The 24,116-nt window shown below is 45.4% G+C and overlaps 1 protein-coding gene across 3 annotated transcripts in view; it reads right to left on the bottom strand.

The window, feature by feature from the left end:
* TTC39C (tetratricopeptide repeat domain 39C) overlaps nucleotides 1-19,319 on the bottom strand; it is a 101,873-nt gene extending 82,554 nt beyond the window's left edge. The window contains exons 1-2 of one of the 3 annotated variants that reach the window (XM_027127619.1): nucleotides 18,318-18,426; nucleotides 12,208-12,270 (exon numbers count right to left, since the gene is read on the bottom strand). Coding sequence is in view for 2 of the 3 variants with exons in the window: in XM_027127620.1 (XP_026983421.1) it covers nucleotides 18,318-18,469 (152 nt within the window). In the remaining variant the exon portion in view is untranslated. Of the gene's footprint in view, nucleotides 1-12,207; nucleotides 12,271-18,317 lie in introns of all 3 variants that reach the window. The other 2 variants (XM_027127620.1, XM_027127618.1) reach the window with 2 other exon arrangements.
* Between the last annotated feature and the right edge of the window lie 4,797 nt (nucleotides 19,320-24,116).

Below are 24,116 nucleotides of genomic sequence, written 5' to 3'. Positions count from 1 at the left end.
TACTGAAATTGAAAATGTGATTAAAGCTTCCAACAAACAGAAGTCCAGGACAAGATGGCTTCACAGGCAAATTCTACCAAACATTTAGAGAAGAGTTAACACCTATCCTTCTGAAATTATTGCAAAAAACTGCAGGGGAAGGAATACTCCCAAACTCATTCTATGCGGCCACCATCACCCTGATACCAAAACCAGACAAGGATGTCACAAAGAAAGAAAACTACAAACCAATATCACTGATGAACACAGATGCAAAAATCCTCAACAAAATACTAGAAATATGAATCCAACAATATATTAAAAGGATCATACACCATGATCAAGTGGTATTTATCCCAGGGATGCTAGGATTTTTCAATATCCACAAATCAATCAGAGCGATACACCACATCAACAAACTGAATAAAAACCATATGATCATCTCAATAGATGCAGAAAAAGCTTTTGACAAAACTCAACACCCATTTATGATAAAAACTCACCAGAAAATGGGCATAGAGGGAACATGCTTCAACATAATAAAGCCCATGTATGACAAGCCTACAGCTAACATCAACCAGAGAAAGAACAAACAATAGTGAAAAGTTGAAAGCATTTCCTCTAAGATCAGGAACAAGACAAGGATGTCCACTCTTACCACTTTTATTCAACATAGTTTTGGAAGTCCTAGCCATGGCAATCAGAGACAAAAAAGAAATAAAAGGAATCCAAATAGGAAAAGAAGTAAAACTGCCACTGTTTGCAGATGACATGATACTATACACAGAAAATCCTAAAGATGCTAACAGAAAACTACTAGAGCTCATCAATGAATTTGGTAAAGTTGCTAGATACATAATTAATACACAGAAATCTGTTTCACTTCTATACACTAACAATGAAAGATCAGAAAGAGAAATTAAAGAAACAATCTCCTTTACCATCACATCAAAAAGAATAAAATACCTCGGAATAAACCTACCGAAGGAACAAAAGACCTATGTTCAGAAAATTTATTATAAGACACTGACGAAAGAAATCACAGATGACAGAAACAGATGAAAAGATATACCATGCTCTTGGATTGGAAGAATCAATATTGTCAAAATAACTGTACTACCCAAGGCAATCTACAGATTCAATGCAATCCCTATCAAACTACCAATGGCATTTTTCACAGAACTAGAACAAAAACTCTTAAAACTTGTATGGAGACACAAAAGACCGTGAATAGCCAAAGCAATCTTGAGAAAGAAAAACAGAGCTGGAGGAATCAGGCTCCCTGACTTCAGACTATACTACAAAGCTACAGTAATCAAGATAGTATGGTCCTGGCACAAAAACAGAAATATAAATCCGTGGAACAGGACACAAAGCCCAGAAATAAACCCATGCACCTATGGTCAATAAGTCTACGACGACAGAGGCCAAAACTATACAATGGAGGAAAGACAGTCTCTTCAATAAGTGGTGCTGAGAAAACTGGACAGCCACATGTAAAAAACATGAAATTAGAACACTCCCTAACACCATACACAAAAATAAACTCAAAATGGATTAAAGGCCTAAATGTAAGAACAGATAATATAAAACTCTTAGAGGAAAACATAGGCAGAACACTCTATGACATAAACGACATCACAGTAATATCTTTTTCAAGCTGTCTCCTAGAGTAATGGAAATAAAAACAAAAATAAACAAATGGGACCTAATTAAACTCAAAAGCTTTTGCACAACAAAGGAAACCAAACAAAAAGACAACCCACAGAATGGGAGAAAATATTTGCAAATGATGAGACTGAGATTAGTCTACAAAATTTACAAACAGCTCATGTAGCTCAGTATCGAAAAAAAAACCCAAACAAAAAATGGGGGGAAGATCTAAATAGACCTTTCTCCAAAGAAGACATACAGATGGCCAAGAGGCAGATGAAAAGATGCTCAACATTGCTAATTATTAGAGAAATGCAAATCAAAACTACAATGAGATATCATCTCACACCAGTCAGAAGGGCCATCATCAAAAAGTCTACAAACAGGGCTTCCCTGGTGGCGCAGTGGTTGAGAGTCTGCCTGCCAATGCAGGGGACCCAGGTTCGTGCCCCGATCTGGGAAGATCCCACATGCCGCGGAGCGGCGGGGCCCATGAGCCATGGCCGCTGAGCCTGCATGTCTGGAGCCTGTGCTCCGCAACGGGAGAGGCCACAACAGTGAGAGGCCCGCATACCACACACACACACAAAAGTCTACAAACAATAAACGCTGGTGAGGGTGTGGAGAAAAGGGAACCCTCCTCGACTGTTGTGGGAATGTAAACTGCTAACAGCCATATGGAGAACAGTACGGAGGTTCCTTAAGAAAATAAAAACAGAGCTACCATATGATCAAGTAATCTCACTCCTGGGCATATAGCCAGAGAAAAACATGGTTCAAAAGGATACATGCACTCCAATGTTCATTGAAGCACTGTTTACAATAGCCAAGACATGGAAGCAACCTAAATACCCATCAACAGAGGAATGGATAAAGAAGATGTGGTACATATATACAATGGAATATTAATCAGCCATAAAAAAGAATGAAATAATGCCATTTGCAGCAACACAGATGGACCTGGAGATTATCATACTAAGTGAAGTCAGACAGAGGAAGACGAATATCATATGGTATCGCTTATATGTGGAATCTAAAAAAAAATATATACAAATGAACTTATTTACAAAACAGACTCACAGACTTAGAGAACGAACTTATGGTTACTAGGAGGGATGAGTGGCAGGAGGGATAGACTGGGAGTTTGGGATTGACACATACACATTACTATATTTAAAAAAGATAACCAGGGGCTTCCCTGGTGGCGCAGTGGTTGGGAGTTCGCCTGCCAACGCAGGGGATGCGGGTTCATGCCCCGGTCCGGGAGGATCCCACATGCTGCAGAGGGCGGCTGGGCCCGTGAGCCATGGCCGCTGAGCCTGTGCTTCCGGAGCCTGTGCTCCGCAGCAGGAGAGGCCACAGCGGTGGGAGGCCCACACACGGCAAAAAAAAAAAAAAGATAACCAACAAGCACCTACTGTATAGCATGCGGAACTCTGCTCAATATTCCATAATAACCTAAATGGGAAAAGAATTTGAAAAAGAATAGGTACATGTATATGTATAACTGAATCACTTTGCTGTACACCTGAAACTAACACAACATTGTTAATCAACTATGCTCCGATATAAAATAAAAATTTTGAAGATTTTTTTTAAATGGCAGAAAACATGAATAGAGACTGCTCCAAAAAAGATATACAAATGGCCAATAATCACATGAAAAGATGCTCAACATCACTAATCATTAGGGAGATAAAAATCAAAACCACAATGAGATATCACCTTACACCCATTAGGATGGCTAATGAAAAAAAAGTTAGAAAAAAATAGTAAGTGTTGGCAAGGATGTGGAGAAATTGGAACCCTTGTGCACTGTTGATGAGAATGCAAAATGGTGTCGCCACTATGGAAAACAGTATGATAGTTGCTCAAAAAATTAAAAGTAGAATTATCCTATGATCCAGCAATTCCACTCTGGGTATATACCTCCCAAAGTTGAACACAAGGTCTCAAAGAGACACGTATACCCATGTTCATAGTAGCATTATTCACAACAGCTAAAACACGGAAGCAACCCAAATGTCCTTTGACAATGGATGGATAAACAAAATGTGATACAGACACACACACACACACACACACACTATTCTGCCTTAAAGAGGAAGGAAATTCTAACACATTTTATATCATGGATGAAACTTTAAAGACATGCTAAGTGAATACCCCAGCCACGCAAGGACAAATACTTATGATTCCACGTATATGAGGTTCCTAGAACCATCAAATCCAGGGAAATAAAATGGAAGGGTGATTGCCAGGGACTGAGGAGAGGAGGAAGTGAAGAGTTTAATGGGTACAAATTTCAGGTTGGAAAGATAAAGTTCTGGGGATGGATGATGGTGACAGCTGCACAACAATGTAATTGTACTTAATGCCACTGAACTATACTCTTAAAAATGGTTAAAATGGTAATTTTATCTTATGTATATTTCACAATTTAAAATTTTTTAAAGCTTAAAAACTTACTATCAGTTATAAATGTATAGGAAAATTAAAAATAGTAAAATTTACATTCACTTAGTAGCCTGTAACTGAAAACATTTAATGCTCAGAAACACTGAGCATTAAAGTGTTTTACTTCTCTGTAAAATATGTATCCAGAGTGTTTGAACAGCACTTGCTTTCTTTTTGTCATATAACTCATGATGCAGAGGGAGCATTTTTGCTACTACGCCTCGGCGAACTGTCCTCTTTCTTACCAAGTCTGGATCAGCTTCCAACATTGTAGCCTCTGTGCCTTCAACGCTGTGAAGTATTTCTGAGATTCCTTTAATGTGAAGTTTTACATTCATCACCTCCTCTGGGACATCCTCATCTTTCCCCTTACAACCACTCTCCTCCTTTGTGTTGATAAGCTCGCCTCCACTGGGCACCCGTGGGAGTCTCAATGGCAGAGACAACAATCCCAGGTTAGCTATTCCTTCTATAACTCTATTCATATTTGATTCAAACTTCATTTCCAGCATGATCACCTTTTTCTCTGCGGCACTTTCGTCTTCGTTGGTCAAATCCCTCTTTCAAACAGCCGTTTTTGTAAAATGTCACGTGGGTTTATCACTATGAGACAAAGAGGCAACACCAATATACTCTGCTGTCTGTGTGGGAACTGAATAAGGGATGTGCAGTGCTCAATGACAGGCAGACTCTGAAACAAGTGATGTGACTGGCCACTGATCATGACGCGCATCTGTTACATCCGTGGTGATCTGTGGGCTGAAGAGCTAGCAGCTTGTGCATAGTTACTCACAGTACACACACAGGTGAAACTGAAATGTGGACCGTGTTTTGGGGGGTACTGGTTATTTAACTAACCTCTGGTAACTGAAATCCATGCATGTTAGAACCAAGCAAAGCAAGTGCTGTATGTGTATAATTACAAACTGAGGTAAGAAGCCCAGAGGAAAGGAACGTGATTCTTAGCGAATCTTCACGAATCTGAAAGAAGTCAGAGTGACTAGAAGTCAGAGTAAGGGAAGGGCACAGCCATGCAACATAAGGCTACAGAGTGACATGACTGATCAAAGTGTTGATGTTTTAAATGAAGGTTAATATCGATTCTAAAGCTTGTTAAAATGAAAATCATTGTCAATTTAAAGCTATTTTACTTTTCCATTTTTACATAAACCACCATATGAAAAGAGGAGCTATAAGCTATTTTGTAGCATGAGCTTCTTTGGCTTTGTACAGCCCGAGCCTAGAAGCAACACAGTGAAATTATTTTAAAATATAAGAAAAAAAGGATTAAGCAGTAAATGGTCAAGGGCCAAACGAGGCAGGGCGAAGCCACACCACAGAGATGCTGTCCTGATCCTGAGAGTAGGTGGAGGTTATTTTAATTTCCTGGGACTGCTGTAATAAATTGTCACAAACTTAGTGCCTTAAAACAATAGAAATCTTTTCTCTCCCCGTTCTGGAGGCCAGAAGTCCAAAAACAGTTTCCCTGGGCTGAAATCAAGGTGTGGGTAGGGCTGGGCTCCCTCTCGAGGCTTTAGGGAGAATCCATGCCTTGACTACTCCAGCTTCCGGGGACTGCCTGCATTCCTGGGCTTGTGGCTGCCATTACTCCAATCTTCATGGCGAATGTCTTCAAATTTCTTCTCTCTGCTCTGTTTTCGTGTTTTCAGAGCAGTCTTCTCTATGCGTGTGCAATCTCCCTCTGCCTCCCTCTTACAAGGATATGTGTGATTGCATCTATCCAATCCAGGAGGATTGGCTCTCCACCCAAATAATCAAGGATAATCTTCCCATCTCAGAATCTTTCACTTAATCACGCCTGCAAAGCCACTTTTTGTGGCCATCTAAGTTAACACTCAGGGGGTTCCAGGGATTAAGATATGGATATCTTTTGGAGGACCATTTTTCAGCCTACCACTGAGGCCATGAGAGGGTTCTTAGCAGAGGCAATATAATTAGACACAAAAAGATCACTCTGGTGGGGGTGGAGGAGGGACAGAGAGGAAAAGAGGAAGCCAGTTGGGCTCTGCAATTGTCCAAGGAGCGGTGGCTTGGACGAGGTGGTGGTGAAGAGAAGTGAATGGACTCGAGATACTCAGGAAGGAAAACTGGCAGACACAGAAGGTGAGGACGAGAGGTGCCTAGAGGACCTTCAAGACTTCTGGAGTCTATAACCTTGTTGCACGTGGTGCCACCCACGGAGCTTGGGAACATCAGAAGAGCAGATGTGCAGGAGACCATGAGGCTAAACAAGTGACCTGCAAGACTGCTGGGGGATGCCAAGCAGCACAACGATAGGGTTCTTTGCAGAGGAAGCAGGAGAAACAGCATACGCTCTGGGGTTGGGGCCAGATCTCCCACTCAAAATCTTTTTAACTTGGGTGCAGTAAGACTTCATTTTGTCCCAAGCAAAGTGACAGTGGTAATACTTATCCTCAGGGCTGCTGAGAGAACTGGGATTAAGGGTAAAATTCACGAATCCCAGCGTGTATTGACGGTAAGCACTTATCACCCACTTGATTACCATTCACTGCCTTTCTCTGCCTGATCAGTAATGCAAGCAAAGACCAAGTCTGCTGTGCGATTATATGACTGTAACACTTCTTTATTCTGATTCCTCTCTAGCTTTGCTAATTCGTATTCGTTTATTGCTAAAGCCTGATGCTCGTTTAGAGTTACTGATGTATTCTGAAAATAACTCATCAGGCTAAATAAAGTCAATTTTTTCCTACAGTTTTTCTAATTGTGTCATTAATGTGTATCAAATATCTTCGTAACTCATCAGTATTTAGTTCCTTCTCTATCTTAAATCATACAAATAGATAATCAACTCAATCATCTCCCTTCTACATTAACAGCAGATGGAACCAGCATCGATAAACAACTTAAAAAGAGATCATCCAAACTAAATATTATCAACTAGCTAAAAAGCCTTTCCATTCACCTGTTCAAAAAGGCTTATTTTTTAAGTAACAAAATTGTGTTTTCATTAATTTTCTCATCTTTAAGTTATCACAGGGTCCTTTTATTATGTGTGGCAATAATCCACAAACCACATGAACACTTTGAGGATTAAACACACTCGGCTGTCTAGACAAGCAATTCAAACACTAAGTTATCTTAGATAATCACTTAGAAATTTTAGGAGATTTCTCTATTTTTCTGTTAAAAAGGCATTTTCAAAGTGAAACTAGAAACTTATTCTTCATAATAAAATTTTAGTAAACTAGTGCTCAGTAAACAACCTGAACTTCATAAGAAAGTGTCTCTCACCAAAGCACCTACTTTTTCCTTTAGTTTTCAGCGGAGCATAGGGCAGGAAAATTTCATTTGGGTTTAGTTCATTATTCATAAGCTTCCTTAACGATAGACTTAGACTTGAACTGAATAGCTCCTTGATGAGGTTTTGTTTTACTTTGAGATAAAACAACATTCTTCTATCAAGAGAAAAGCTCACAGTTTCAAGTTAGCCTCAACTACCCTCTCTCATGAGCCCAGCTCTGATCCAAGATGCCACAGAAGGGATACAAAAACCACTCAAACCATTCTGTCATTTGTTGCTATTTTTACATTGGTAATTGCTCCAGAACAAGAATACACTGGAATTTCACCACAGCAGGTCCTGACACTTGGCTAAACTACTTCAGACAGCTGTTTCCACTCTCCCATGGCCCTTCCCTCCTTTTTTCCCTGTGATATTTCAAGAGGAGTAATTTCCAGCTCAATGTGTAATTTTAGTAATTCAAGGTAATGAGTGTCTCACCCATCATCAATACACAAAGACCGAAAAACTTGTGGATGCCCGTGGTTGAGAGCTGAAGCAAATGGCATTCCAGATATAAACTCTTGTTTTTTTCTTTTTTTTTTTTTTTTTTTGCGGTTCGCGGGCCTCTCCCGTTGCGGAGCACAGGTTCCGGACGCGCAGGCTCAGCGGCCATGGCTCACGGGCCCAGCCACTCCGCGGCATGTGGGATCTTCCCAGACCGCGGCACGAACCCATGTCCCCTGCATCGGCAGGCGGACTCGCAACCACCGCGCCACCAGGGAAGCCCAAACTCTTGTTTTTTTCTGAGCAATTAAGTTGTTGCAAACCTTGCTATTGTCCAATTTCTCCAACAACTGCAGTCCTACAAAAGCCAGCCCCATTTCGCCTTGGGTAGTTCGAGAGTCACAACATCAGACAAGTATGCAACTGATGGATGCAACGTGATTCTTTATTTTAGACCCCAATAAAGTTGAGGGTGAGCACGATTTACAAGACACAAAGATATCAAGTTCCTTTTTGCTCCAGAGATGAGCTGACAATACGTAACTAGAGATTTTGCAATTCACTATTCAAAATGAAGGGGGTAAAGGCACTTGAAGCCTTGACAGTGACTCATTATCCTGGAAGCGGTCCCAAAGCGGCCATGCAGCATGGATTTCCATTTAATCCAATTGCCCCTCAAAACCCAAATTTCTGTCATTTAGTAAATTCAACTTGGATTTGAATACAAAATATCATTTTCCCTCATTTTCTGTCCACTTAGAATAGTACCAAAAATTTTACTTGACAGAGATAAAGTGATACAAACATTTAAAAATCTGTTTATCTGGTGAATGACTTACATCATGGACGTAAAACCCGAAGGAGGGCTGCTGTAGCCATTAGGCGAGGAAGTGAATTCCAAAGCAAAAGGCGTCTATCTAGATAAGGAGGCCAAAGTGGGAAGAACAGCAAATGATGCTTATTAACCATGGGAACCCAGAAAGAGACGCATCATGCTCAGATTCACGTCCTAGAAGAGCTCCACCCAGAAGGAATACAATGGTGGAATCAAGCATGTAAAAAACAGATTGAGCTAACACGTACTGTGGGATGCAGTGGATGGCGTGGTTGCTGCTGGAAAGACACAGGTCCTGCATGCTGGCTCCGCAATGAGAATAAAGAAGGGAAGGGACCCCAGTGGTTCTCCATTCCCCTGGAGGAGCAGAAGAACCTGCACTGACATCCCTTCCTGGAGCTCTAAGAGCCCTAGAAGCAGCCGTGTGTGACCTGGAAATGCTGGCGTTCAGAGGCAGCAACCCGTGAGGCCAACACTGGAGGAACCCCGCGGTGCGCTCTGCCCCCGCACCCAGGGTCACAGACATGCTGGGGGCACTGCCTCCTCCAGCACGTACCCTCTGCAGCAGCCCTGCCAGCCGGGGCTTGCCTCCCCTTCCTGCTGCTCCCAGCGGGCCCAGGATTTCAGCTGCAGAGACTGAACCTGGTCTTGAGCCCTACACCCCAAGCCTAGTACCTCTCAATGGAGGTGTTCTGGAAATCTGTGGCGGCCATTTTGGGGTAACACGATGACGGCAGCAGAATGGGCCAAGGACCCGAGACATCCTCAATGTGCAAGAGAGTCCCAAGTATCACCCCATGTCCCACACAACCTCTGAAGGTCTTTCCATTATTTAGTTCTAAAATCCACCGCCATTGACTTACAAGCACAAAATCATTCTGTCCTTGTTTAAATATACCCTTTCTCAAGATCTGTTCACAACTGTAGAAATCCATGTAACAGCCACACTGCTTGCGGCATCTGAGCTGCCAACACACCATAGCTACACCAGCCCGCGCCTGCCGCTATCACATGCCAGAATTTCAAAGGGATGTTGAAAACTCCTTTACGTATATTTAAAGCCAAGTTATTAAAGATCCATGAAATACTGGATACCAAGGATTTTCATTAATAAATTTCATTTTTGCCATCTATTAAGAATCGGTAGCACACTGAAATTTATATCAGGAGAACTGCACAGAGAATTTATTTTTTGGGGGTTTCTTATTTTTCTACCTTACTCTGATACTGTCCTCAGGGTGACACACCTCCCACCCCACCCTAACTTCCCTATAAACTTTTTCCAATTCATCCTTTAATCCTAGAAATCTATTAAGGGCTTTGGTCTCCAAAGTACTGGGTTTGGGGAGGGATTTAAAGATGGGAGATCTGTTTTCTGAGACACTTTGTCAGCACACATCCCAGGTCCTAACGCTGTGAATTAATTTTGCTGACAATAACCTGACACAGGCAGCCAGGTTCATTGCAAAAAATGCTTCCTCATTTGCTCCACGTCAACAGTCCGTGGTTTCCCTTGGCATATCATGCTACTTCGCTTAAGGCTGTTTCCCGGCTTTCTCTTAACAAAGAAGTGTCGTCTGTTACCTCTTTTATGTCAAGTGTATCTACTCTCTCGTTTTTCTCCTATGGAATGGCTTCTGATCGTCTCTTAAATCCAAATTTATTCATTGTACACAGGTGCAAGCACCTAACTAGTTCATCTTCTGATGAAGGTGTGCTGAGCATTTACATTGTGAAATACATGTAATTTTGTGTTATGAATTTCTTTTTACTTCTCCTTTATGATACTATTTGGGCATTCTACTGACTTTTAGACATTATACGTGTGGGCAGGTCATTTCATCTGTCAGTTTCATTTTAGGATCACAGAAAGGGAATTACACAATATTCTATCTGTTATAAAGAAAGGGCATTAGATTTGAGAGAGTCGAGAGCCATCCATCTGGAAAGCTTCCCCTCCCAACCTCCAAGTTCTTCCAGAGACCAGTTCTTCCTGAAATTCAGGACAGGGATCGTGGAGTCGAGAAGCTAGACTCCTGCCTTCTCCTGCCAGAGAGGCAAGTAACACCAGCATGTCATGCCGCCACCACCCGGGGTAACGCAGAGCGCTGGGGGAGGCTGATGGGAGCAGTGGAAGGGCTGGCCAGTGAGGGTAGGCCTCTGCCTGACCAGAAACAACATGGGGTGGAGGAAGGCCAGGTGCAGCTGAGACCCAGGGCCACTTCAGAAGCAGGAGACCTCATCAGAGCCTCCGATTTCCCTTTGATGGTGCCTGTCAAGACTGGCATGTGCTTGGCGGCAGCTCTGCTCCCCATCACCCCACACTATGCACTGGGCAGCCTGGATGCACCAAAGGGAAGAGGCTGAGGAGCCAGAGAGGAGTCCTGCCACCTGCGTATGAGAAGCTGAGCATCAGTTCGGGGTGCTTGGAGCCCCTCCACTGGGTCCAGACATGGCCACTGCACACGAGAATGCAGGAGGGCTTTGGGGAATCGAGGCTCCTGAAGGGCACTACCCCTGGGCTGCACGTGCAGATAACGGGGAGCTGACATGCCTATAAAACCTCTTGGACCCCACATGACCGCAGCGACCTCGGGAAGGTCAGGACCACCCGATGAGAAGTCTACCCATCTCGGCCCTCTCGCCCAGACAGGCAGCCGTGTGAACGATGCCCGTACATCACGGTGCTGGATAAAGAGGCGGAAGGATGCTGCAGGAGCGCCACCTTCTCGTGGAAATCTGAGCTGTGTCTTGAGTGACCAGTCAGAACTAGTTAGATAACACAAAAGTCTCCAGCATGACTAACCTGGAAGGAACCTAGAAAGAGGCAGGAGGGAGGCAGGGAATCAGACAGGACAGATGAGAGCACATCCTACACCAAGCCAAGACCTCGGACTTCATCCTGAGGCCAGCTGGGAGCCACAGAGCATCTAAAGCTCGGGTGACACGCTCCCCGCGGACAGGCCTCTCCGGTGGTTTATCAGATCGCCTGTGGGTATCAGAGTGTGGTTTGCAGATTTCTGGGGAAACTAACCCCAAATGACATTAGCAGCACACAGGTAAACTTCTCATAGTGTACGAGCTACAGAAGCGAGGTAGTGTAGTGCTGTGGTTAAACACTCAGGCTCTGCAGCCAGACACCCTGGGTTCAAAGCCAGCTCTCCCACTTACTGTGAAACCTTGGGCAGGTCATCCAATGTCACTGTGCTTCCCCCCCAGCCCCCCGTAAGAGGGAGGTGACAAGAGCACCCCTCACAGAGCTGTGGGGAGGATAGAGTGAGGATGAACACACGGGGAGTGCTGATGTGTGGCCTGGCACAGAGAAAGTACCACCTAATATTTACCATTACGTGTTTATTTTTGATGCACCATTAGGAAAAATAAGTTACCTAAACCAGTGATTTCACAGATATTACGGCTCGGATAAGACTGAGTGTTAAAGTGACTCTTTCTGCAGCAGATTTAAAGGTATTAAGCGAGCAATGCCTGCCCGAAGCAGGGACACACTTCTCACCTTTGTGTCCTGCACACGGTGGACCTTCTCTAAGGGCTTTCTCCATCATAACGGCCCGTTTTCCTGTAAGACAAGAGTAACTCCCTGTTGTATATCTATTTCTTATGTTCTGAAATTCTTGAGCAAGAAGGAAGAGATGGAGAAAGCAACCTTAGCTTAGGGGGAAAAGGGCGGAGATGGTCAACCAGCAACCACCTTTACACACAAAGAAGAACCCAGTCCCCGTCTTCAAATCAGACGTCAGAAGTCATTCACGCACATCTAGACAGCAAATTTACAAACAGCTTTCTAGAACATGTGTCTGTAACTATGTGTGGTGACAAATGCTAACTAGACTTATTGTGCTGATCACTGCACAATATATACAAACATCACATCACCATGTTGCACACCTGAAACTAGGGTGTTGCATGACAACTATACCTCAAAAAACATGCATGCAAAGTCACTTGTTCAGAAACTGGGATGCATTTCTCCGAATAACAAGGCTTCAAGTGGTGACTAGATCCCCAGGTTAGCCCACAAAGACCTATTCAATACCAAACCGGACCTCTGTTACCAGCTGAACAGCGTACTACAAATGTAAGGGACGGAGTAGGTGGAGGAAAAAGTCTAAGACGGAGATGAATTCCTCCCCAAGTAACCCCAGCCCCTTGCACGGGGCAGAGGCGGTGGTAAACCAAGTTTTGAAATAACAGCCGTCTACTTTCTGTGCTTCTCTTATCCTCTCTCCTCTCCTGGAGTCCTCAGCATGGGCCTCTTCAAATTCCCCCCCTGCTGTTGCTGGGTAAGTAGGAGGGTGACCCTGGCAAAGGAGACTGGGGTGTGAAAAATGGGATTTCAGGAGCTAAAAAAGTCTGTGCAAACTGTCTAAGCCCTGAAACACAATGGTGCGTTTGGGGGTCCACAGGGTGTTCCGTGTAACGAGAGGAAAGAGCACCTCAAGCCATCCCACCCCCACGGTACAGGTGGTCACTTTTTTCTGACAATTTCCTATATAAACTCTCCCGTTATCCTACAGGCGGCTGCATTTTTTAAAAAAAATTCCAATTAAGCCAAATGAATCTTTAATTGGGATCTTCTCAGACGGTGCAATCGTTGGGGGGGAAAAATCAGCCTTTTTCCAAACACACTGCTGAGTTGAGGAGGATGGAAAAGGGCAGCAGCTGAGTTTCCTCCCTGCCGCCAGTTCCCTACACCATTTCCCGCTTTCCCGCGCTTCTCCTCTTCCTGCATTTCTGCACCTATGGACTCTCCAGGGACTCTGGCAGCAAGGCCCAGGCACCCGGGCTCTGGGAGCAGCCAGATCATGCAGGAAACAAGGGCAGCCAGCAAGCTCTCCCTGGCGTCCAGAGCATCTGACACAGTGCTGGGCACACAAGAGGCTCCGACGCCTACTGGCTCAGTTACACAAGCCTTTTGAGTTTTTCCAGGGAGAACTACGGTTTGTACCAGGGGTCATGAAACTCTTTCTGTAAGGGGCTGGAGAGTAGATATTTTAGGCTTTGCAGGCTGTAGGCTCTGCATAGCTATTCAAAGAGAAGACACGTAAATAAGCAAGTCTGGCTGTGTCCCAATAAAACTTTATTTACAAAAGCAGCCAGCCAGATTTGGCCCATGGGGCCTAGCCTGCAATCCCTGGATTATACTGAGCCATCTCTATGGTAAGACTGGCTCCATGATCGACACGCTCACAAATAAGGCCACGTGTCATACTGCTTGGTCATATGTACCATAAACTGTGTTAAACAATTTAGGATCCATACATTCATTTTAAACATACACGTTACCGTGAATTTTTCTTGCTTTTTGTTTTTAATACATTTTTGCCATTTTTATACTTTAAAATAAAGTGGAAAAGAAAAGTATCACAATTCCTAGTACCGACTATGCACTAATTCTATATCAAGGCCTCATTCATGCATATTTATCATCAGTGATCATTCACTTTAACCATTACATGCTTTCTGAGTTGACAATGACCAAACAGGGCTTTTTAAGAATATCTACAGCCAGAAAGTCGTAGTCATGTTGGCAGGGGTAAACAAGGCAGATGTTTTAGGGTCAGTTAAAGCAGATGGAGATGGTGACCTGAAGGGGAGGAGAGACAGGAAATGCCACACCTATGAAATAAGAACCACAAAGCTCTTTGGGCCAGGAACTCCAAATGTCTTCTGTTCTCCTCAGAGTTCAGTGTGTTTCACCTCTACTAGTCCTTCGATTAAAAAAGTAGTATCTCAAGCCAAAAAGAGAAAAAGATGGTGACACATTAGGATCCTGAGGCCCAAGGAGCCAGGTGTTAATTACAGATGTGACGGCCACACTGTGAAGGATGACGGTCATCGGAGAGCATGAGTTAACTAAACACCCTGAAAGGCAGAGCTGACTCCCAGCAAACATGGACCAACCAGCAGATCTGAGAAAAATCAAGCGTAGAAAAACCATCCAATGTGACAATCAAATAACACTAATAAGCTGGCAGCTCTCACCCCCCTTCTCCAGAAGCCATTTCACATCTCCTCTCCTAGAGTTCCATTTCCACCCACCTCCGCTCACGTTCTCCTCCCTCCTCCCCTCCCCCACCCCAACTCTTTCTCCTTCAACTTACTCACTTTCACCCCATCATGGCGCTCAGCAACGGTTCCTCTGGAAAATTTTCCTTCAAGCTGGGCTACACATTCCTTCTCTCCAGTCCTACAGGCTACGTCTCCCAGCCTCCCCACCGGCCAATCTTAACCTGCACCTCAACACCTAAAAACCTAGTGCCTGTCTCGTGCACATAACCACAGCCTATCTTTTATCATGAGCCTGAGTACCTACAGGTCTGAGTGTGTGTCACACACATGAACGTCGTTAACAGTGAGAGTGTGTATGTGTGTGGGAGATGCAGTGAACACTGCTGAATGAGAGCACTGAGCCCCCCGACCAACACGAGGCATGTGATTTCAGATGGTCAGGATCACGAACTTACAAAGGTATATCCTTGGGCTTAAAGGAGCACCACTGTACCCCAACCTCTGGGAACACATCTCCAAGTGCATGATGGGGGCTGAGCATCAACAGGTAGCAGTAGTTACACTACTACTATAGTTACAAGAGAAGTGGCAGCTACATTTTGAAATCCCAACTACAGAGTCTCATATCTCAAAAGAAAGCCCCTACTGTGCATATATTTTTAACTCCTATATGTACAATATCTGAATTATACAATCCCGGCTTTCCACGAATTCAGAATGGCCAAGTAACCATTTCTCATTAGGTAGCTGTTGGGGAAACTTTTAATAATCCTAGTAAGGTGGCAAGAGAAAGTGACCTTCTTGCTCTAAGTTTCTTAACGTGTTATTGTTACACTAGGCACAAAACGTGTCTACTGTTAAACTAACGATAGGATTCTGGAATTTTTACTACAATGGGAAGGTTGGTGACAAAAGAATCCTGAGAAAAGAGATCATCTAATTGTCCTATCTTCTGTAGAGAAACTGAGCTAGAGGTGTTCCTCAAACACTTACGAAATCACTGCTGGGTTTTCCAGCTGGCCATTCGACTCTGGAACTGCAAGAGAAGTATCCCAGTGCATAACAGGACCCAAGTCTTATCAAACGCATTATGTGAGGCTAACTTTAAATAGAAAGGCTACCTGCATTCGGGACATTGTGTCTTCTGTTCAAACTATGCCGTCAAGAAGAAAGAACAAGAGTAGTGAGGAAGACACCCAGCACAAAAGCCAGTTAGTGTTTATTGAGCGCTTACGCCAGCTACCGTGAATTCTTTTAATAACCACCACCCTACAGGTGTGCCCGATTCCCATTTTATAGGCAAGTAAGCAAACTGAGAAACCAAAGTCAGCAGCTACGAAAAGTGGACAACCAGGATGGCCACCCTGGTTGCCGGACAGCTGATAGGATTAATGCTACCACTATCCACTCCTAAAAAAAAGTTTAAGTTGCTGGAAAACGAGGTCACAGGGCAAATTACAAAATATAATCAGTTAGGCAGGACAGGCAGGAATGGTTTAATGGAAAGAGCCCTGGATTTAGAACCAGGGCTTGTGTCCTGGGCCACGCTAAACACGGAGACTTGAGTGCCTCGTTACAACACTGTCATGATAAAATACACCTCTCTCTTTTGTTGTCAGTGGAATAGTGAGAATATAAGGGAATGTGCCTGGCACTGTGCTTAGCAGAGAAGACATACTACAGTATCTTGTTCTTTTATCCTCGGTTCCCATTTCAAAATATAAGCAGACAGCTACAACTCCTAGCTATCCAGCGTAAGCCCCCCACCCGAGACCCCTCCCCCTCCCCTCAGCCCCAACACCCACAGAGAAACACTTTCAAGGTGTATCTTTCCGCCCTTGCTGTGAGAAGATCTTTCCGCCCTTGCTGTGAGAAGAACTTTCCTAACGCTCAAATTTGCCCTCTAGCAACAGTGCATACAGAGGTGTCTAGATGAGGCAAAATGACTTAGTTCATGCCTTTCAATATATGGGAACCATGACGTAGTAATTTAAGTATGTTAAAGCAGTTTAGAGGGAAAAGAAGATCATTAAAATAAGTAACAGAACATTTCAAGGCAAGAAATGTTGAAATATGCAAGCACAGTGTCTTGATCAGCAACTGAAGAAAATAAACTTGACTCAGACTTTCTCCACTCCTCTCTGATACAACATAAATTCCCGTGTCTTTAAAGAGTCAAAGCACAGTAAGTGAAACTTTTTTTCATGAAATACATTCTCAGATGGCTAAAATAAGCCACAGGAGACACTGTGAGACGAGTCTTTTAAATCTATCCTCTGGAAATCCTTGATGAAACTCTGGCTTGAAATCAGACTGAATGCTTTAAAAATAAAATGTTCTGAATAAAGCTAAGAAGTTTCCATTTGCAGATTTTTTTAAAAAACTGATTTAAAAGTAAAATGTCTCAGTGAAAAGTTTATAGTTGTGAGATACTTGCTTTGCCATTAAGCATGTGGAAGCTCCCACCGGAAGAAACCACCATTCTTTTAAGTCTGAAAACTTCAGGCGTCTGTATCCCACCGTCCCTCATTTGCTTACAGACTGTGGCTCTCAATCACAGCTGCACATTTGGTTTGGTCCTCTAATTCCTACCAAACCACCGGCTCTAAAGAAATGCAGCAATTGGCCCTTAAACATTTACAGGGAAGCTGCTCATCAACATCCTTGAGTCTTGTCAACACTAGAAGGTCAAATTACAAACTTGCTTCCTAAACCAGAAAGCGGATGCTTCTGCTCCCCAAAGAAATTGAAGGCTCCTCCCACACCCACGAGAAAGCAACCAGGTTTTAGTTTTTCTTCATTTTTAAAAAGAGGAATAAAAAATTAACTGAACACACGTGTGCTTCCTCCCACTCTCCCGTATATTTAGAATCCCTCCATTTTCTTCTACCTTTAAGTTAGAGAAATCCATCATAAATTCGCTCGCTTGAAAGGCATTAGCAACTCATTTTGGGGACTGAGTTTTAGAAGAAAGGCAGAGAGAGGTGAGTAAGCAGAGTTCGGCTGATTCTTTTTAATTCCTGCACGGCCAGGCAGTTATACATATCTGTTTTCAAACAAGGAAAGCGTTTGCAATGCACAACGATGCAAAGTAACGCGAGGCACAAGAAACAGGCACCATGGCTGGTGTGGTCCGTGTCACAAAGGCAGCACGCTAGCCGGAGTCACAACCCTGCAAGTCCCGGGCTCGCGGCTGCCTCAAACCGCATCCGGTCCCAAGTCTCAAAGCCAACGGGCTCCAGACCCGGCAGCGGGGGAGGCGACCCATGAGAGAGAATCGGACAAACACCGGACGCCCCTCTTGGAGGGCGAGGCCGAGAGAAAGTGAGGGAAGAGAGCAGGAGCCGGGAAGACACGCGGCGAGTCCCGCGGAGGGAAAGGACCACGGAGCAGGGGTGGAGGCGGAAGGGGAGATGTGGCAGAGGCGCCGGCTGCAGCTCAGGCAGAGGGACAAGACACGGGGAAAGGCGACAGGGCCAAGGATCACTGACCGACGGGAGGGGGAGGGGGCTTCTGGGACGGGCCGCAAAGGGAAGCGCGCGAGCCGGCCCCGAGGGGCGCGTGCCGGGCGGGGGAGCGAGGCGCGTCAGTCACCTGTATTGTTTGAAAAGCTGGTCCGACTCCCTAAAGCCGTTGTTGAGCAGCATGTTGATGCCGGCGAGGGCCAGCTCCGCGTCCTGCAGGGGCGCCGCCGCCGAGTCTCCGTCGTCCCGCCGCCGCGGCCGCTGCTGCTCCGAGCCAGCCATGGGCGCGCGAGGCTCTGCGCAGGGCCGAGGCGAGGTGGGGTGGCAGCTGCTGCGGCCCCCGCGCGCGCCCGGAGCCCGGCTCTACCTGCCCGCAGCGCGCCGGAGCGGGCGCGGGGGAGGGGCGCGGCGGGCGGGGCGCGGAGGGAGGAGCCCGGGTCCAGCTGCAGCGCGGCGGGGGATGTGGGCGCCCAGGCCGCCGCCTCCAGCCGCCGCGGGGATTACTCAGCAGCCGCCCGCCCGTCCCCTCCGAGGCGCGCGGCTCGCGCCGCCACCAAAACGGAATCCGTTTCCGGGTGTCTCTACCCCAACGGAGCCGGGGCCGAGCCGCTGCCGCCCCCGCTTCCTGCAGCCCTCGCGCGCCGCCCCGGGCCCTCACACCGCGCCCCTCGCGCGGCAGCCCGGGGCCAGCGCGCCGAGCCTGCCCGGACACGCGCGAGGCCCCTAGGCCCGGCCCTTGACCCCCTCCTCCAAATGGGCCGGACCCGGGAGTTGCAGGGAAGCTGGAAAGGGCAGACGGGTTCGGAAAGCGGACAGCGAACTCCGCCCGGGCCGCAGCGAGAGCGCGCCTCGCTTTTGCCCCGAGTGACTGAAACCCCACGCAGGCGGCGCGCGCGACCCGCAACTTTATCCGCACCCTTGGACCGCCTACTAGCTCGCGGCAGCCAATCCTCGAGGAGGTGGGCGGCGGGGACGGGGCCTCCGGGCACCTGCCCGACAGCTGCCCCGAGCCCAGCGTTGAAGAACTGGAGCGGCGAGGTCCTGGGTGTGCGGCACCCACCCTCTCCGGCCCGCCACCAGCATTTGCGCGATGGGGCAAGAAGGCAAATGGTGGCCCAGATGGCACATACCTAAATATTCAGGAGTTATAAATTACGCTGTTGTGCGTTCTACTCTCACCCTGACAATTATGCTTTCTTACCAATGGAAGAGAAAAATAAGTGTAAAGCTGTGGTTTCCGTAGGACCGAATGTCAGTAAAACGCCAAAGATAACTGAATTTAGCCATTATTGACTAAATTCTGATGATGGGCTGGTGATGTGTGTGTGTGTGCGTAATATTAGGGAGGCAAACAACCCATAAATTGATTTTTGTCATTTTTCCATAAATTAATTTTTCTCACCTTTGTCTTCGCAAAATCACTATGTATGTTGTTACAATGAAGATTATGTTATTCATGTCAAATTAAACCACCTTTCTTAAATCGTCGTAGTTCTTAAAGTGTAGCTTATTAAATTCAATTTGGAGAAACTTTGCTCTGCCAAAACATTTACAATTGTAAATTACAATCGAAATTGTCTTTAAAAATTAAAACGATGTTCAGGTTTCGAGATAACCCATGAATTGTAAATATCATGTCCAGCATTCTAGTGGGATCAATAAGATAAATGATCCCAGAAAATATTACAAAATAATATAATTTCATCCTGTAAGTAGCTATCACTTGTTTTGTGATTTGTGCCATTCCTTACATGAATATCTCAATCCATACTATATTCCCAACATTCATCTATACAAATTTAAGAGTGATGTGAATTCTTGTCGCTCCTTAGCTGTTGTGTATAACTGTTGCATCTGGAGCCACAAATTAGAACACCAAAAGAAGCAAGACGATGCATGAGTCTCAGCCCTGGGAAATAATACTTTGTAAGGGAGGAATCATTGCCTTCATGTGCTCTGAGAAGGATATGACAAGTTGACCAATTTTTTTTTTTTAATCCAAGCACTACTGGATTTAAAATAGTGTTAGTTTCAAACATCAGCACTGCCACAGGTTATAGGTTCCATTGAGCCAGCACTGAGTGCCAGATCCCCAGTGATAGAGGTGCCTATGTGTTCCTTAATAAATGTGTGTGTGTGTGTGTGTGTGTGTGTGTTTATGTTGTGATGAGCAGGGCCCTCTAACATGGGTCTTAGGTACTATACCGTCCATGGGGCTCACATGGGCCTCTAGCACAGAAAGGAACCCCACTGGAACATACTGCCAGTGGTTACAGGAGCTGACAACATGCCCAGTGCTTACAAGCTGCCTGAACTTTGGATCTGTGGAACCATCCACCCCCAAATCCCTGAAACAATCTAGTCAACAAGGGAGGGAAACCAGGAGAGCAATACCAAACTTAGCAGATAGCCTGTACTCCCCCAACTGGAGAAGGGCGCCTCACACAGTTCTCTATGTTCCTGTTACTTGAGGCGGGGGGGAACAGTCAAGGCGTTGACGGCACCATGGGTGTTGTTAACAAGTTGTTCCTGGGACCCTGCAGCTGAGGATGGGGGGAGGGGTGAGCAAAATCAAAGCCATGTTTGTGGGGCTAGTTCCATCTCAAGAACCTAGCACAATCAGTGACGCAGACTTAGTGAAATTAAACTGTTGAAAGACTGAGGCAAGGTCCAGTGCAACTTCCCAGCACCCCATAATAGGCAAGGGAGGGGCAATATGGATAGAGGATGACTCTGCCAGGTAATATACACCAGATATGTGTCACGCTGGATTTAACCACATACCAAAACAATTAGATTAGCAGCAGCAGCATGAATGGACGTTTTCAAATATTTGCTCTGTAATGAGGGACACAAAGAGGATTCAAAACGGGCCCCATGATCCTGAAGGGAGACAACACACGGACCAGTAATTATGCTTGCAGCTGTAGTTGGCAATGACACCCACCCAAGGTTCACCTAGCAGGTGGGGAATTAAGGCTGATTGTGCTTTCTTCACTGGATAATAATGGCAGCTAATGATGGATATTTACGGGGTCATGGTGTATATTATCTACAAAAGGAAAAGAAATCTAGATTACGAACACGTTAGGGCATGATGCACTTGAAATTGTGAGATTTTCAGCACCCTCTGCAGAACTAACGCAGTCTTCAGTGCGTTTTCCTCTCAAGGGGAGGAAAGAACCTATTTTCCTTCCATAGACCTCTTGTGGGCATTGTCAGTACTTTGTGTCTCCTAATGAGATTTCATTATGAAAATGAAACTCCAAGTTCAAATGATCACTGAAAAGTTGTAGACATGTGTATTATCCTTTACACGGTAGATTTTTTTTTTTTTTTTTTTGCGGTACGCGGGCCTCTCACTTTTGTGGCCTCCCCCGTTGCGGAGCACAGGCTCCGGACGCGCAGGCTCAGCGGCCATGGCTCACGGGCCTAGCCGCTCCGCGGCATGTGGGATCTTCCCAGACCGGGGCACGAACCCGTGTCCCCTGCATCGGCAAGTGGACTCTCAACCACTGCGCCACCAGGGAAGCCCAACACGGTAGATTTTTTTTAATAAGATGTCTTGGTTGCAAGTAACAGAAAAACCTGACCCAAATTGGCTCAGAATAGCAAATGTATTGATTCATGAATGGAGTTTTCCAAAATGAGGCTGTCCAGGGCTGAAACACTATGACTAGGACCCAGTGTCTCCCCCTGTCCACCTCTCAGCTCTACCATTTTGGTGCTTGGTGGCTCTATTCTCAGACAGACCCTCCTCTCCTTGTCCCCAAACAGCTGGAAGCTCCCATAGCTGCCTGCTTGCCTCTTCACATCCAGTAAGAAGGCATTGCTTCTTGAATGCTTAACTACAACAAAAATCCCCTAATTGAACCACATTGGCTTTGATTGGCCTGACTGTGGTCAGGTTCTCATTCTTGAACCAATCAGTGTGTGTATGTGTGTGCGGGGAGGGGGAATGGCATTATAATTGAATTTAGCCAATCAGAGCCTTCTCCAGCATCTGGGAGGTGGAACCAATTCCATCCAAACTCCTTGGCTGGGAAATTCCACATCTATTAGGAAAAGGAAGTCAGGAAATGGATGTCAGAAAGACAACCAGCAAACATCCCTTAACCTTGTCCTTCCTAAACATGTTTTGGGATTTTGGAATTCAAATTATTTAGTAATGCTAATAACCATGCCTTAATGTATCTTTGTAAATCTGCACTACCAATTGAAATAAAGACAGGTTTCCGAATGTCTTGGAACTCCAAAAAGGAGGAGAGCTGGGAAATTAATGTCACTACGTTTTCATATTACTCTAGCTTTGATATCAAACTCAGTCTTTAACTCTACTGAAGATTTAGTCGGGTAGCCTTGTGAGGGTAGATCTAGTTAACTGCTTTTAATTAGAAGGCAAATCAGGTCAAGGGTTGATATGCAAAACTCTGTGGCAGGTTCCTTTCTTTTCTGCTCACAGGTGGATCACCAGCTGGTCTCTAAGGAGGGGAGCACCCATGGGGGCCCACCTGGCTGTTTCTCCAGCAGGATGGATGTCTCCGACAAGATACTCATGCTGCCCTGGAAACTACAGCAGTGACCACGGAGCAGGAAACCATTCCCTTCTCATTGTATACCTTCTCATCTGTCTTTCCCCAAATCAAATACCCAATGGACCACAGTGGGGGCTTAAACAGGTGTTTACTAGAGCTTAGATCGTTGTTCTGCTGCTGTCTAGATTCCTCCCCTGGCTGGCTCAAGCAGTGAGGCCTCCTGTCCAAGCTCTCAATTGGGATGTGTCTTTGAGTGGAAATTCAGGTCCTCTCCTGGTCTTCAGAGGCTCTCCCTCTCCCTCCCTCCCCCAGTCCTTTTGCCTTTCTTCCTGCGTCCCTTCCCTTTAACCTCTCTGCTTGCTAGTCACTGGTTCTTGCTGTTCCCTAATCTACCGTCCCTCTCTCCTCCTTACAGAAATAATCAAGCCTCCCTGTCCCTTAGTCCCTCTCATGACTCGAGCATTCTGCAGCCTCTGGTGGACGTCCACGGCTTCTCTTCTCTGTCTGCTGACTGTTGCTCTATAGAGGGAGGGGTTGTCTCTGATTTCAAGGTCTGTTGGTCTGTTGAGTCCTGCAGGGGGGTTGGGGGTGGGAGGCAGAAGAGCTCTGGTCCCGTGGATGAGGGAGGGGAGAGGTGCCAAAAGGTCCGGGAGTGCCCTGGTGGGTTTTCTCCTGGAGTACCTAAAACCAAATATACCTTCCACTGTGATTAATTTCTATCTGGAATCCCCATTTTTATCTAAATAAGGAAATTATTTGCCTCCACTTGATTTAACGTTACCCATTTCTTACTAACAATCCTGGCCTTATTATGCTAACATTAAGCCTTTCCTACACTAACTGACAACACATGGCATGGCTCAGTTCTCTCTAACCTCTATGCTTCTCCCCTGACTAGAGGAGGGAGGGGACTCCTTTCCACTCACAGAACCACGTATATGAATCTGTTTAAGTGGAAGCAGCAGCAGCTCCTCACTGGCTTCCCAGAGTGGATTTGTTCCAAATCATAAAGTGTAGTCAGATTCACTTGGACTGTCTAGAGCACGCAGTAGGTGCTCAGTCCCTGTTGGTCAATTGTATGGTGAGTTGGAAGTATAGGGAGATGGAGATTGGGCTTCAATCATAGACTATGATTTGGGTTCTGCAAAGCATTACCTTTGTGACCTGGGGCAATTTTACTTAACCTCTTTCAGCCTCAGTTTCCCCATTTATGATATGAAGACAATCAGTAGCTTCAAGGCAAGTAGCTGCAAGGGTGGGCACATGAATAAGCTGCAATAGCAAGATATTATCTGAATCCACACAATTAGTTTTCTAATATTAATGAAAGCTAGTGGAGCCTTCTGTTCTTATATTGTCAATGGCATTATCTTTTTTTTCCCAACAACATTATC

This window comes from Aethalodelphis obliquidens, unplaced genomic scaffold (assembly GCF_003676395.1).
Source record: "Aethalodelphis obliquidens isolate GAN/ISIS:26980383/991018 unplaced genomic scaffold, ASM367639v1 scaffold32, whole genome shotgun sequence".
Classification (NCBI taxonomy): domain Eukaryota; kingdom Metazoa; phylum Chordata; class Mammalia; order Artiodactyla; family Delphinidae; genus Aethalodelphis; species Aethalodelphis obliquidens.
The sequence above is the reverse complement of the archived record's forward strand: the minus strand, read 5'-3'. Positions and strand labels throughout refer to the sequence as shown.